The following is a 16,260-nucleotide window of genomic DNA, read 5'->3' on the forward strand; positions in this document are numbered from 1 at the left end:
TAATTGATATTCATTGAACAAGAGTGCAATTAGACTTTTATAGAGTACCGTAGTCTCATAACAGTATTACACAATGTGCATATGCAGTCCTGCAGTCAGTGTAAATCACTGGTGTTAATCTATTCAAATGCTATAGCGATAAGGGTTTGTATTCTTTACACTCGCCTTGGACGCTAGAGCAAAAAGCTTGACATAAAAATACGAGCTTCTCTTAAGAGAGAAATTCTGATCGCGGCGAGGCGGAAACTGTTATTCTTTCTACCAAACAAAGAGTTCTTAGCTCTTGCCTCGAACCAGAATCCTGTCATTATAGTTTAATAATCTTTAGTCTTTATGTGCGCTGTCCCAATGAACGTTTAGCAAAGAACGCGTAGTCATTTTATTTGTTTTTGGAATTCAGTTCGAAACGTCGCACTCTGACGAAGAATATCTCTTTTTTTACGAGAAATAGAGGTAAGAACCCTAAAAGAACACATCTGTGCAATTAAATGTTTCGTCTTTCAAAATTTAGACAAATTACGCGGAGATTTGTGGATTACGCGGAAAAAGCTAAATTACGCGCTTCCGCACAAGCGCGTAATTTCAGAAGCCCTGTTAATGGCCAATGAAGCAGCACTGATTTTTCTCCAAGTAGAACTGTTTTTTTTTTTTCAAAGTCATACCAGTTTTAGTGAAAAACATACGTTAACATCTATATAGGCAGCACAAGCATCGTCAGAAACGCCTGAGTACACTAGTTTTTAGGGAACAGCATTTGTGTTTTACAATTTATTTGAAGAACGTTGTTTTGTCAAAATGACAATTCTGAAATAGTATCTTCATCTAAAATCGATAGAATCTGCACTAGTAATAACATAACCCAAACAGACGGTTTCTTGAGCTGGATCCCAATGGGATTTAAACTCAATGAAAAACAAAACCAGATTTCAATAAATCTGCATGCGTGATTAAATTGAAGCCTCAATAGCATTCTTGCCTGCGCCCAACCCATCATCTAAAATAAACTGCAATAGGAATGCCTTGGGAGCGCCAATGTGTAACTAAGTAATTTAGTAAACATAAATGGTTTTGATGACAAGCCAAAAGGCAAAACTGAAAATATTGAGGGCCATGGCCCAAATCTCACGAGAAACACAGGAACTTTCTATAATCTGAAAAATTTTTCACATGGTGATGTGCAGACGAAATTAGACAAAAAGATATCTTGGTTAATAAGATGATATAGTCCTACAATCTACTATCACACATTTTATCTTCTGCTTGTTAATACTTTGTTAACAAGTCTAAGATCTATAATAAGGCGTTTCTTACCGCTGGTTTGACTGAAACTGATAAAGGATTGATGATTTCTGGTTTATAACTAAATTCTTATACTCAATGATTAGAAATAAGTTATTTGATAGCTTCGTTAACAAAGGATGTGTGTTTAAACGCTGAGGTGTTGTTTTTATCAACAAAAGGACCGAGTACTTAAGACAAGGAATTTTATATCCAACGACAACGGAGTCAAGGATAAAGCTTAATGCACCTATATATTTTTTTTAAAAAAATCTATAAATTGACTAATACCTACGACAATAGAACAATGGTTATGAAAAAACATTCAGAAACACAACACCAAAACTTTCGGAATAAGGGACAAAAATCCATTATTAGGTAAACTAGAATCGACTACACCTTGATCTTTGTCGCTGCCATACTGCCATACAGTCAGCTTGACTTCGGTGTTGGAGCACTCAGCCCTCCCAGTGGCCAACTTTCCCAAAGATTTTTAGAAGTTAGTCGGCTTCTTGACGGCCTCCTTGCACTGAAAGCTGCTCCGAGATAAGGTCCGCGACGTTGTCCTTCTCCATACTCGACACGAAATTAGCAAAAGTCAATATGGCTTAAAACAGAGGAGCTGGCTAGAGTGAGACTAGCACGCTGTCTCCCCTTATATACTCATACCCATACTGCACTCTTAACATTCCCACGTGTTATTCACATGCCGTCAAAATAAACATTTAATTTCTGCCTCTATCATTACATCGGCAGAAATGTATTAGTAGTTTTCTCTTGAAACGCGAATGCCCTACAATAAAGTCAAAGTAAAGGAGAAATGTCTTTTATCAAAAAACAGGACAAATGTAAAGGTTTGCAAACGACCCCCAAACCTCTGACCACAAAAAACACTAAAAGTAACGAAGACTGTAGGGCTTTGAGTAAAGTTCTCATTTTTCGTTTATCTGCGCGCGCTACAAACATCGGTTCAACGAGCGGGCGATTTTAATTTTTGTAAACATATCAAACAATGGCTGTCGTTTTTCAAAATGGTCTAAAAGAGCCTGGGGTGAGCGCGCGGGATACCTGTGATATTGCAAAACGTTAGGGACTAGACTCCGTATCCAAGATGGCTGCCAAGCAAAATCGTAGTAAACACGAATTCCTGCAAGTTTACGTGGAAGGGCGATAAAAAAAACCCAATAAATACCAAATAAACAACTTTAAATTTCATAAAAATACGGTTATTATTCAATAAAATACACACGCGAAGGCACTTGGTGTAGTGTTACAAGTTATGCTTTAACTAAGAATTTCTATCAGTTCTGCTTTTTTAGCAACTACTCTTTGTGCTAGCGAGTATAAATTTATTAGATACCGGAATAATATAGCAAAGCAACTGATAGGAATTCTTTAAACAGATAAAATTTGTACATGGTAAAATATGTTAGAATAAGAACTGGATATAGATTAAAATTGATCATGTCATAAAAAAAATGAATTTGTTGAGATAAGCAAGGTTGAAAAGAAAATATGACCAGGGTATAAAGCTAAATAATATAACTATTAAATTTATGAAATATCAATTAAATGAATTGCAAATGTAACTTAGAAAACTAATAATTTAAAAATAAGTATTTAATAAAATATCAATTAAGAATGGAAATAGATTGCCTCTCGGCTTGTCATGTCTTGAATGATAACGCTAAAATGCGCACTACGTTCGATATTTTCATCAAGTTGCATAATCCTAGCATAGGATAACCTAAAAAAATAAACCCAATATTTGTTATGCAGGGACGATGCACGATTATTTCAGATGCTTTTCCATGTGTTAATGCAAGAACGCTTTCGCTTGCATAGCATAAAAAAGTGAATGTCTAAAAGGTAGGCACGACGTCGGAAAACCGTCCGAGGTCCGACGCCCTAAGGATATCTAGGGAGACGTGACGCCACGGGGTGAAAGTATCAGGGGTGGTGTGGCGTCATAAAGTGATCGAGTGTGAAAGGCATGTCGTGTGAACGAATGTAGACGCAAGAAAGCCCTTGTATCTAAGGTATGTCGTCAGAAGGCTCCCGTTTCTAAAGGTGGCGAGGCCGTCTCGTGAAGTATGTTGGTCATATTTCGTTGGGTCTCCTCCAGGTCTTCAAGTCTGTCACGCACGTTGGCAATCTCGCGTAGCTGACGGTCCTGCCAACAAAGGAAAAAACCCAATGTGAGATTGCACGTAACACAGACCGCATTATTAGGGAGCCATACCTGAGTACGAGCAGGATTGTTATTACAATGACCATGAAGCGCATTTTGGTAGAGCGCGAAGTCTAGACAAATTAACAAACAAAGAAACAGACACAGAAGATAATAATTACGAGAGATAGAAAAAAGATGATATTACCACAAGAAGACAGAAAGATTAGTCATCACGAATTAATTCCACAACCACGCCCTGCAAGCATAACGCCAAGAGGAATGAGAAATAACTCGTTGGAAGAGAGGCGACAGAGGAAAACATGCCTGTTAGGCCCGAGACACTCTGCAAACAGTGCCTGAAAGGTAGTAATAAAGAAAAGCACAGCCAACCCATCTTCTTAAACCTAAAACTTAAAACAATAGATCCTGCAGTAAATTGCTCTACTTTAAGGCAACCCTGCCATTTGTGGCAAAGTTAATAAAAATACATAAAAAAAACTCCCTTATCAATCGTTTTACCGACAATAGCTTCCTTCCCCGCACGCGATCACTTCCCGCCAATTTTACCTGTTCTATCGTCGCATTAAAAGGAACCGGCGAACTCGTCATAGGGAGACCGCCGCCAAACGCGTGACTATTATTCAGTACATTTTTAAATCGGTTTTGTTTCTTCGCAAGCATAGCCATTTGCCGTCGAGTCTTCTCGTTTTCCAGTTCACGCTTTCTTCGCTCCGAGTCTCTTTCAAGAGCAAGTTGTTCTTCTTTCTTTTCCAATACTTGAATCCTATCTCTTAGCTGATTAATCTCTTCTTTGTATTTCTTTCTTTTCTAAAAGACGTACGAAGACCGTCAGTGAGAGTGGGAGTATAGCAAGGACGCGCAGTTTACCCTGAATACCAGAGGCTCGAGCTCCAATTGTTTACTGGCACGCCAGTTTTGGCCACAAGGATCGCGGCTATTTGTGAGGGAGACTCGAGCTCAAAGCTCTGGTACTCAGGGTACATGCAGTAAGAATTAAAAAACTAATAGATCAATTACGGCAAAGTTCGAGGTCATTTAAAAAATACCTTTTCCATTTGTTTTTGCGCTTTTTTGCTATTTCCCTCATCTTCTTTTGACTTCTTTTCAAGCTTGGTGATCTGCGCCTCAAACGCAGTCTTCTCTTCTCGGAACTTTAGCCTACAAAACAGAACGGGATTGAAACGGAAAACACCCCGCAAGCACGTCGTCAGCTTATTTACACGGCCATATACCCCATGTCGTGCAATGTATGTTAATTCGCTGTGCACATCACATTGCTCACTACGCTCTGGCGTATTCAAGTGCTTTAAACAACATTGTGTATCACGTGGCCTGAGTGTGCGATAGTATACTTGCCAGCTCTATTTGTATGTATTTGTGTATGACAGAACACCATTCCATGCATCACGTGGTCTTCTTGTGTGCATGACCGTGTACATTGCGTGACATACTTGCTTGCTCTAACGTATTCAAGTGTATCACGTAGTCTTGGTATATGACAGTGCTCTTGCGTGACGCATACTTTGCAACACCATTCTATGCATCACGTGGTCTTGTGGTGTGCGTGACCGTGTACATTGCGTGACATACTTGCTTGCTCTAACGTATTCAAGTGTATCACGTGGTCTTGGTATATGACAGTGCTCTTGCGTGACGCATACTTTCCAACACCATTCTATGCATCACGTGGTCTTGTGGTGTGCGTGACCTTGTACTTTGCGTGACATACCTTGCTTGCTCTAACGCATTCAAATGGTCATCTTGCTGTCGTTGAATTTCAAGCCTAGCAACACCTGATAAAATAACAAGCAAAAGTCTTCATGTTGTTATATAGGGAATAAACTAGACTAGGGTAAACGAAAATAAAGGGTCTTCTTTTTTGTAAGACGTTAGGGTCCATATTTCAAGATTTTACGACAGAGGAGCATTTGTCCTTCTGAATGAATTGAAATTCGCCTCAACTAAAAAAATACCTGAGCCTATTTCCTAAGCCTGTTTTTTTTTCTCGGACATCCCCTAAAAATACCTGAGGCCCGATTTTGACCCCTAAAAACACGAAAAGCAACCCTATCAGGTCAACATGGGAAGAACCCCCGGGCAGCATCACTCTCATCGAGAATGCACTGCATGGCTAGCACTCACGTAATTCGTCGTTTAACAGGTCTACGGAACTCTTCAGTCTGTCGTTAGCAGATAGTAACTGTTGCTCATTGCTCATAGCGCTGAAAAGATAAAAACAAAATGAACTTAGCTAGTCAATCATCCCCTCAGATCTTTTACTCCATAAAGCGGTTTATCAAACCGAGGAAAGCAAGAGACATTATTCGATACCCTACCTTTGATAATGATTTTGAAGCTGCTGAAATTTCTGTCTTTGCTCTTGGCTTTTTGCCCTTTCCTACGGAAAACAATATACCTCTGCTAAAACAACAATTATATACAACAAAAAGGTACTTTGCTGTAGGTAAAAGGTAAAATCAAACGATTCTTATACCCGTTCAAGCTCATTAGAAACATCTGAATTTTCCTTCAACTGCAACTTTAGTGCTGAATACTCCTTTTCGAGGTATTTCTAGGGAAAATAATTGAAGTATTAATGAGATATCGTGCTCATCAACCAAGTCCAACGCAAGTATGTTCTCTGGGTAGGTGGTCACCATGTAAATGCATTGCCAGTAATTAAAAACGCTATGAACTTCATAAGACATAGTCAAACTTACATATAAAAACAAATGATTCACCTTTGCTTCGGCAGTAGAACGTAGCTTTTCCTCTAATAACTCAATTTGGTTTTGATGGGATGTTGAAGTTTCCACCTTTGCTCTATTTTAGAAAAAAATAATCTAAAATTCAGTAAATTATAAACATTTAATGCCTCTTGCTACAGTAAAAAAAACAACAATCATTTCAAATAGTAGGGCCCTACCTTTCCATTTGTGACAAGCTTGCTTCTAGCTATGATAAATACAGCAAATAAACATCAATAACATAATGCAAACAATCATTTCTGATAATCTATAGACTGCCAATCATTGTGTCATGCAATAATCAACTTGATATGCATTGTCTATATTGGAAACTGGGTGCGTCAATTTCACATCTATTTTTAATAAATACCTGAAGTTTGGTGGTCTCAAGTTGTGATATTTTCTCCCATTCCTTTTCTTTTACTTCCTGAACTCTACGACTGACATCCTGCTCCTAATGAAAAACACATAGCTCATGGTGAGTGGATAATATCTGCTGCATTTAGTTTTCAAGGCAAGCTTGAATGGAATTGATAAACCTCAGCCTTAGGTTTGTTGTACAAACCTCAAGTTTGTTGTACAAAATTGTTCACAGTAGAACCTCAATAAAGCAAAAATCAATTCACACATCTGTGCTGAAATGTAATTTGGAGAAAGTGTCACTTTTGTACCTTTTCCTCTACCGTCCCCTTCAGGTGCTCTATCGTTCTGTTTAGGACCTCAGTCTTGTTACGACAAGCATCAAGAGCAGCTTTGAGCTCATCTCTCTCTCTTTCTAAATCACCCCGATTCTTCGTCAGGCTGTGAATACAAGGTTAGGTAATGAATAGCTGATGCAATAACATCCCAGAATGTCGAGAACAAAAAAAACTTTGTAACAATTGATTCCATCTTGAAGATGGAATCAAGTGTAAGACTTATTGTTATTGCAAGCTGTTTACACAAGGGGAAACTGATGGACAAAAAAAAATATTTTATTGCAAATAGACATAAGCATATTTTAGACTAGAATTTTACTTGCATGCATGCACCATAACATCAATGCAGGCCACACTATATAAATTCATAGCCTGTCAAACAATTAAAGTCTGTGAATCCGACTTGCGTGACACTGTTCTTTTGTTTTTGCTTTAAATGTTTAGAACTCCAATCATTTTGAAAAATATAACTAACCCAGCATTGTTTGATATCGTAGAAATATAATTGAGTCGATTTTATTGTAGGATGGATTAAATTTCAGCATGATTCAAACGGATTTAATTCACATGCATGGGGTTTTCATAGACTACAAAACCATCTGTCACAAAATTGCTTTATGTCAAAGAAAGTCTTGTTTGCTTATGGGCTTTAAGACAAAGTGGATGTCATGTGCATGAGGCGCTTGCTATCAAATATAACCCACCTAAATCTGAAACTCATGTCTTACCTCATTTTCAAGTTACTCAGTTCTAATTTATGCTTGTGTGAAGTTTCTTCAGAATTACTTAAAAACAAACAAGATTAAAATTTCAATCACATTCATTATTTTCTAACTGGAGTCTATTATTCTAAATTGAAGTACCTCTTTAGTGACATGTTCTCTTTTTCTAGTTGATGGATATCGTTGATAAGCTGGTCCTGTATAGAAAAGATTCAAATGATAGTTTTACATGCCCTTCATCAATTTGGAACTACTCCAATCAAATAAAACTACACTTACAGCACAATGAATTGCACATGAAATAATCTTGGATTCTCACCTCAGCTTGATTCTTCTTCTCTAATTCAGCTTGTAAAGTCTGGCACTGCTGCTTAAGAGAATCTCGCTCTGTCTCTAGTGCTTTACATCTTGCGGTCATCTCAGTTAGTTGCCTTGCTTGCAAACGAGACACCTAAAACATGAATGAAACAGCAAAATTATGGAATGCATGGGGTTCTTGCTAAACCACATATCATCCTGCTTGCAGGTGTAAACAGACGGACGGACAGACAGAAAGACAGACAGGCAGTCAGACAAAGTGTTATAAGCACTCACATGGTCAGATTGCAGTCCAGCTGCCTCACGCTGTGCTCTTATCTCCTCAATCTCACTCAGAAGCCCTTTCAGTTTCATATGAAGCTATAGCAAAAAAAAGAATAAGTCATGAGTCATTATTTCTAGGGATTTTACTTGACTACACAAGATATACAGTACACAGTATGTTGGTTTGAGTACTATTGAGTGAGTTTAATAATAACATACTAATGACATTCTGCTACCTGTGTGTTTTCTCTTTGTAGAGTCCTGACTCTCTGTGCATCCGATGGACCATCATGCTGTTGCTTCTGAAGAAGACCATCCCTCTCTTTACGTAATGAACTGATTTCCAGCTCATACTGAGCTTGCATCTCTTCTAATATCTGTCTATGCTGCTTCTATAAAACAATAATGACATTTCACATTTTATTCTAAGGATGTCACACAATATTTTTGAAAATATTTATCCATCAAGTGGCATATATTACAAACCTGCTCGTTTTCGTATTCTGACTTCAGAAAGGCATAGTCATATCTGAGCTTGTTAAAATCGCTGTCATTGAAAAATAAAATGGTCATATCATTGTGTAACACATATTACCAAAAATGAATGCTGTTACCTTCTACTAGCATTGATATCACTTTCCATCATAATAAATCTCTGAAAATGATATAATAAAAACATCAAGCATCATTATTTGGTGATTATTTGGTGGCATCAAATATGGCACTCATTTCTCTCTTAGTAGTATAGTGCTGGGGGGGACTCCAATAAAAACAGATGGGAGTGATTGTCGGCAAAATCAATTTTAACCCTACAGAAAAGGTATAGCACTTTGGGTGTGTTCTTAAGGAATTCTTACCCCTAAAATATAGCAAATTGGGTGTGGTTGAAGGAATTTTTAACCATATAGACATAGCAGAATCGGAAAAATCCTTAAACATCCCCTAAGAAATAGCAGTTTTACGTATTTAACATCCTAAGAGATAGCAGAATCAGAAAATTCCATAAGCGCCCCCTAAGGGATAGAAATTGGCTGAAATTGATTCCCCTCTCCTGGGGTGTTAGCTGTCTTTAGAACTAAAAGCAAACTTATTTAAAGCATAAGCCTTTGAAGAGGGGGGAATCTTATGGATTCTAATCCTGACCATGCCTTACAAAAGGCAGGCATAATACTATATACGGCTTGGCTGGGATTTGCTGAGGGGTGTTCAGACTCGGATGGGAAGTCAAAGCTTTACTTACTCCTAAAATTCCCCCTTTCCCTTACTGACCTCTTTATAAGGTGCCTCAACTTCTTCTAGTAGTTTTATCCTAAGTGCATCTAGTCTAGCAGGAGTGACAACCTGAAGACAAAATATTCAAGGTATCAGGAAATAGGTCTTAACAATTATATTGAAATGTAGTGTTTCAAATTATAAGATTCCCTTGGATGTTTTTAAACTCTAAAAAAGGTGAGTGCTGCTCATTTTACCATATCAACTTTTCCCTGTAAACAATAGAAAAGAAGTAATGTTTCCAACTAATAACAATGCTGACAACTTAAACAGTTATATAAATCACCGTACATTAAACAGTAGTGTGATACAAATCCCAAGAACCATTTAGTTAAGGGGTAAATTTCACAGCTTGAGTTGGCAGACCTGAGTTCTCAGTTCTTCACACTCCTGAATCTTTGCATCTCTCTCACTCCTCAAGCGCCGTATCATGTCTTGGTTTTGCTCATGGATTTTTTTGGCTTCTTCTCTTGCACCTATGATATCAGCATCCTTTCTCTCGCATAGCTGTGATCATAGACAGATAAAACAACAGCTGCTAAATTTATGTTAGAATTGAGAAAAGATACAATGGACTATTTGATGAATGATACCAACTGATATATATCTCCCTATAAATGGAAGCAATAATGCTGCACATGAAAGATACTGAAAATACATATCAATCACAAAAATGGGTTTCACATGAAAATAAACTTTATAAGATGACTGATAAGGTTAAATATTTGTCATATGACTAACAAAACGTGTGCAATAATTTGCAATGCAGGTGTTGTATTAATTGCAATCATAAGTCATTATGTGTGGGACCAGTTGGAGACTGTAACAGTTTTAAATAAAGGTACAGCATGCTAATCTAAAAGACTGATTGACATAAAATGAAGTGTACATATTGGGAGAGTCTGAATTATAACCTGCTCTTTGATACATAGGAAGAAATTATTGTTTAGAGATACAGAATATTCAGAAATAATCCTCTGGGACCAAGGGCGTTGCCAAGATCGGGCACACAGGGAGGGCGCAAGAAAAAAAGTTTCTTTCTCGCATGCGTGTGCCCGTGACGCCCTGGGTCCCCGACATACAGGTCTGGAAAGCCGTAAAATTTGTGTCTATGTGTCTGTGAACATTTGCACGGCTTTCCGAGATCAGGATTCAGACATTTGTTTGTTATCCATGAACCACTGCAGGTTATGGCAAATGGATTCTCCAGTGCCGCATTATTTGTAATAAAGTGTGTAAAGATGAGTAGATGACTGTAGAGCAGGATTGTAGTGGTAGCGATTGGAAAAAAAACCAAGACTTCGAGACTTGCGTCAAAAAAGCTGATATTCTGAGACTTTGTAAATATTTGCAAGACTTTCGAAATTTTGATGCACCCATCCCTTCCCCTGATTGTGGGAGTGTGTGTACAGCACTTACATCTTGCAGCTGTAGATGTTCTGCCTTGAGTGTTTCATAAGTGGTCTTGAGCTTCTCTATATTCATTCTCTGCTCTGTCACAATGGATTCAAGACTCCCCATACGCTGCAGTTTCTCCAGTATGTCTCCCTCACTTGTCCCAGCCATGGCGCCTTCTCAAAATGAATAACAACCATTTGGGTTACTCCTAGGGTCAATAGGTTAGTTAAAAGATCCCATCAAAACCTCCACACACACTCTTAGTCTACTTCAAAGATGCACCTTATTCTAAAGAAGGGAGTAGGAATTAATTTAACTAAAATTTATTCTTAAATAAAAACGAATTTATCCAACATTATACATATTGGGGCAATTATTTCACACACAAAATTATTAACAAAAACTTCTGTTTTTTTTTTTTGTAATTCTAGCCAGATAAAAACAATAAATCAGTGGACAATCACAAATACTCAACGCGTGCTTTATCTTTAGGATTCGGGTCTGTGTAACTGAGGGCACTTACAACTTAACTGTGTTGTCTGGAGTGCTAAGAACAATATAGGGCAATGAAATATTAATCAAGTGTCAGCCAAAACAAAGAAAATTGCGCCAATTGGCCTGAAATTACTAAAAAAAAGTAGCATATTATTTAATGGAACAATATGCAATTCACAATATAACTTTAATTTCTAGTTCAGGATGGATAGCTTGAAATTTGTATCAGTAACTATTCGGAACAATCCAGCAGCGATTCTATGTCAACTAAGCGCATATGATCACTGATCTGCGGATCAGTGTCGATCAAAACAATGCGAAACATTTTTGGGCGAAAGCACATCAGATTTACAAAATAGATCTTAGCGGTACGAATGCTGAATAACAATAATCCTTATCATTAGAAACAATAAAAAAAACTCTTCTAGCATTATTTACCTAAATCCTTGGCACAACAGTGGAATGAAAACAACAATTTATCAATTGCATCCACGTTGTGTTGTTAACGGTCTGAAATCCAAAACCCGCCATTCACCTTAATAAAGATATCCAGATATCAGCTTTTCCCCCGGAATTACAGTTAGATCTCTTTCACTGGCATCATAAATTCACCCTATATCCAGAGATTTGTGTCACCTTTACCGGCAAAGCCAACAAGTCGGTTTCGCACACTTTCACTTCAACGCGTCCCGAGCAACCGACACCGCCATTTTGTTTACATGACGTCACAATGGGGGACTCCGCTGACCGTATAAGGTTTTTGGCGGGAGGAAAGAAAAGTATGTTTTAGTCAATTTCTAATATTTTTCATTTTTTTTCTTTTTCGGAAAGAAGGTGGACTAAAAGATAAAAATAGAAACGTTATTGAGTATTTTAGCTTATGGGCAGATAAATGTCTTTCCTGCATATAAAGATGGAAAAGGGATAAAGTTCACTTCCAATTGTCACTTTGTAAACCATCCATTAGCCTGCCTACTTGCTGTATAGTGATTGATTACTTCATTAATTATAATTCTTTTTCCTTATTGTCTTTGATGCAAAATCATAAACAATTTTATTTTTTTTTTCAAAAACAAGCTAGCAAATTTGCATTGCCTAGAACAACTTTAAGAACAGCATACCTGTCAACCCCAGAAAATCTCAGCCTTGAGAGTTTTCTTTGGTGGGGGAGGGGTGGGGTGTAATAATTATTTTTGGGGAGGGGTGGGGCATACCCTAACAGGGTGCATCAAGCAAGCTAAAGCAAGCAAAATGGCTTTCCCCACACTTGCATGTGTGTTCTCGATGAATGGTGCTACAAAAGGCATTATTTTTCATTACTGATAGAAAATAGGTCAAATGTCGATTTTCTAGAGAAGGATTTTTTGAAGCGATAAAAATCGCTAAAAAGCAGATTTGGTGTTACACGCGGGAGAGCAGCAGAAGAGGTAAACAATCTTGAGACTCCCACCTAACACGGGAGAGTTGACAGTAGGTATGAAACAGCCTTTCTAAACGTTCTGATTTCTGTGTTACTAACCAACAAAGATTTCAACAATGCTTCAACTTTTGCATTTAGTCATCATAACTGCCTTTGTAAACCACACTTGCATTTTGTTTTTCATCTCTGTTGCCGGACTGCAAAAGGCGAGTTTTCAAAGCCATTGCATTATACTGGGCAATAAATGCAGGTGGTATATAGGGTAGTAAAACAATAGTGTCATTAACATAGTTCAATGCTTGACTGCTTCCATGGACAGGAGGGAATAAGTAATTTTCTTCCATGGACTTTGTAAAGTGTGAATCCTGAACTGGTTGAAGGTGATTTGTCACCGATGGCATATCCCCGGGGGGTATTGGTAGGAAATTTATGTCCACAGCTGTTGGTTGCCCAAACCCTCTTGCAGTGGGTTGTGCCAGTACAGGAGGCCCAATTGCATCTTTTGTAATATGAGAAGAGGGCAGGGGCGACCCTATATCTTTGTTGTTCAAGCTTTGAAAGTGATTCTGGGGAGCTACCTCAAGCTTGCCCTGAACACTAGCCACCAGGGATTTAGCCTCCTGTATTTCCCTTTTTCTTGGGGACAAATCAGTATTGAAGAAGGGCTGCATAGAATCGTTAGGGAGGATCATGTCTTGGATCGTGTTGTCCTGACCTGAGAAGAAAACATGGAAATAAAGTCTTTTGAATATAAACTAAAAATAAGGCCACAAAAAATATTGTCGTTTCTGGTCGCTACCCGCATCCAGAATTTGTGCCACATGCAGGATTTGATTTTGATTCTTTCTCTGTAAAACCTCTTATTTAAGCGAGTTCTTAGTTTTGCGCTCTTTGAAAACAAGAAATAACAAAAAAAGACATCTAATCATACCATACATCGAAAGATGTGCTCGGGAAAACATTTCACTGAATTAAAAAATTCCGTTTTCCTTAACAGTTACTGTATTTATTTTTTCCAGGGTGTTGGTGGGGGGTCACACCTCTAGCCCCCACTATGGGGGGTTATGGATATTTTCTGGAACTACACACATTATGAGCTTTAAACGCTGTACTTTCAGATACGCATGCGAGAGAAACAGATCAGAAAGACCTACTGGCCAGAATTCAAGAATTGCTTGATCGTTTTTTTAGAAAATTTCTTTGGTCTTTTTATTTGAAGGCTTCATCATATTTTAATTTGATTTCAGAATGAATTATTTGCTTTAGTTATGGCTTAATTATATAAAACGGTTTTACACTCACTAGACAATTTAAGTAACGACTTGGCAACAAAAAAATTTGAAAACAAGAATTTTTAGGAGTATCTAATATTAAAATTATTGCCAAAGGCTGCAATTTGTTCTACATGTTGACAGCGCGCACGTTACCATTCTTTCTGCATTCAATCTTTTGTTTCTTTTTTGGCTCCCTTTTTTCGTGTGCCTTGTCTAGTTGTCTTTTTTTCGATGCAAGGTTTTGTCGGTCGAGTCGAGTGCAAGAGAGACAGTCGCACTTTATGTAAGGACAGTTTCTCTTGTGACCTTCTAGTGAGGTTATTTTACCGTGAGAACGGCATTTTCTGCAGGTCTTGCTTTTAAAAGTGCGCAGCAGGTTGTTATCTTCTTTGACGGACCATTCTTTGCTCATCTTTCCTCCCAAATGACGCAACAAATGGAAAGGCAAAGGTCTGACTAAACTGTTTAAGTCTGTGTGTGGTCTAGTCAGTGCGTAGCTTATGGCTGGCGTGTCTGGGCATAGGATAAAAGGGGTGGCGAATGTCAATGCGAGATTTTACGAGAACACAGAGAAAAATCTAGCACTTTCAAAAACGACGCTAAAGTATTTTAGAGACTTATAATTTAACAATAATTCTAAGGGAGTTTAGCCTGAATATAGAACTATGATGACATACCATTTAGCCAGACATTTAGCATGGGGTGGGACACTGGAAGCATGTGCCCCCCCCCCCCCCCCCCCCCCAAATATCCGAAATTGGCGAAATTACCAACATTTAATAATCTAGTTTTCACATCACGAAAAGGTTTTTAAGAGTACTGAATTAAAGTAGAAGTCATCTTGTGTTGGAAAACTTCACACCTGTGACCTAACACGTTGTGCGGTTCTAATATGAAATAGTACTCAAAGCGCAACACAAGTGAGAATCGGTAAAGCGCAAGAAAATCAAGCAGATGCGCTTCCTCTTGCGCTTGCATTCCAGTGAGAATCAGGAAATTACTTGCTCTGCGCTTGCGCTTACCCCAAGATAGAATGATTCTCTATTAAAAATACATAAATCATAATTATTATGAAATTTCACGGGAGGTGGTTGAATGCTTTTCTATACCATATATTTAACTGGGACATTATCCGACGGGTATTTAACCTTCCTGATCACAGCTGTGTGCACCTTTGATGCTTGAACAGCTTGTTTGATAGGTATAACTTAAACAGCAGGACAGCAGCAGCAGGTTAAATACCTGTCAGATAATTGATGTTTAATTTCTATAAATGAAACTGATCTAGTGATTTTTGTTGTATGAACATCAAAGCTAGCTAGAGTTATCTTGGCACTGTGCACGATTTCGTCTCTTATGTCTTTATTAGAATATAGAAACTATGATAATAATGCAATGCACCTGGTCTATTGCATTGTGATTCCTTTAGCTATTTAGTAATTACTTGATTATACATTGTATTTCAGTTTACGTTCGTTTATCGTCTATCAAAATACTCCTATTGTAAAGATTGTCACGAAAACCGCGGAATACCGGAAGTCCTCTCCCAAGAAATACGAGAGCAATTGTCATAATGCCGTGCTATGCAATGTTTGATAGCGAGAAAAAAGTATAAAACTAATTTGGAAATCCAGAAATCATATTTTCGATATTTCAGATGTCTCTATCGACTCTCGGCATTTCAGTCGCATGAAAAAACATGACATTTTAAAAACTGATGGGGATGATGGGCACTATGGGTGTGGTCAACAGCAATTTTTGCCCCTAAGAGATAGAAAATCGGGTGTTGTCAGAGAGGTTTTTAACCGGAAGAGATAGCAGAGTCGGAAAAACCATTAAACTTCCCCTAAGGAATAGCAGTATTTACACAATAAGAGAATAGCAGAATTGGGAATATCATGTAAGGAATAGTAGTTGGTTGGAACTACTATTCAGGTCGTTTCTCAGTACACTCCAGGGCGGCGACATGATCTCCTCTGCATTTGAATTTAGATGTTCCCACTCATTTACAAACTCGGCTGCTTGTCCTTCGTCTAAAAACTGTTTTTTCTAAGGCCAGGGTACCCTTGCTCCCGAACATAATTAATCATCCTTTTCACACACTTTACGCCGAAGACTTCGTCAACAGCTCTTTTTACTACGACCTTTCTTGCAGGCGCTATGTTTTCCTTGTTTTCTTC

The 16,260-nt window shown here is 38.0% G+C and overlaps 1 protein-coding gene across 3 annotated transcripts; it reads right to left on the reverse strand.

Annotated features, from left to right (window-relative positions):
- Positions 1 to 2,482: 2,482 nt before the first annotated feature.
- Positions 2,483 to 12,118, reverse strand: LOC116603457 (centrosomal protein of 83 kDa). 3 transcript variants are annotated; one of them, XM_032364668.2, is made up of 22 exons: positions 11,922 to 12,118; positions 10,913 to 11,064; positions 9,860 to 10,000; positions 9,491 to 9,562; positions 8,836 to 8,876; positions 8,708 to 8,768; positions 8,458 to 8,613; positions 8,234 to 8,317; positions 7,959 to 8,090; positions 7,781 to 7,836; positions 7,646 to 7,702; positions 6,891 to 7,020; positions 6,590 to 6,673; positions 6,399 to 6,427; positions 6,214 to 6,295; positions 5,967 to 6,044; positions 5,809 to 5,870; positions 5,615 to 5,694; positions 5,202 to 5,265; positions 4,519 to 4,630; positions 4,019 to 4,279; positions 2,483 to 3,451 (listed from the first exon to the last, which is right to left on the reverse strand). In XM_032364668.2, exons 2-22 carry the CDS (start codon positions 11,057 to 11,059, stop codon positions 3,326 to 3,328), a joined length of 2,055 nt encoding a protein of 684 aa, XP_032220559.2. In that variant the 5' UTR covers positions 11,060 to 11,064; positions 11,922 to 12,118; the 3' UTR covers positions 2,483 to 3,325. The 3 variants fall into 3 exon arrangements, with proteins under 3 accessions (XP_032220559.2, XP_048584571.1, XP_032220560.2); XM_048728614.1 differs by having other exon boundaries at positions 10,913 to 11,067; XM_032364669.2 differs by lacking the exons at positions 9,860 to 10,000; positions 10,913 to 11,064; positions 11,922 to 12,118 and adding an exon at positions 9,691 to 9,694.
- Between the last annotated feature and the right edge of the window lie 4,142 nt (positions 12,119 to 16,260).

Source organism: Nematostella vectensis, chromosome 6, assembly GCF_932526225.1.
Source record: "Nematostella vectensis chromosome 6, jaNemVect1.1, whole genome shotgun sequence".
NCBI classification, from domain to species: domain Eukaryota; kingdom Metazoa; phylum Cnidaria; class Anthozoa; order Actiniaria; family Edwardsiidae; genus Nematostella; species Nematostella vectensis.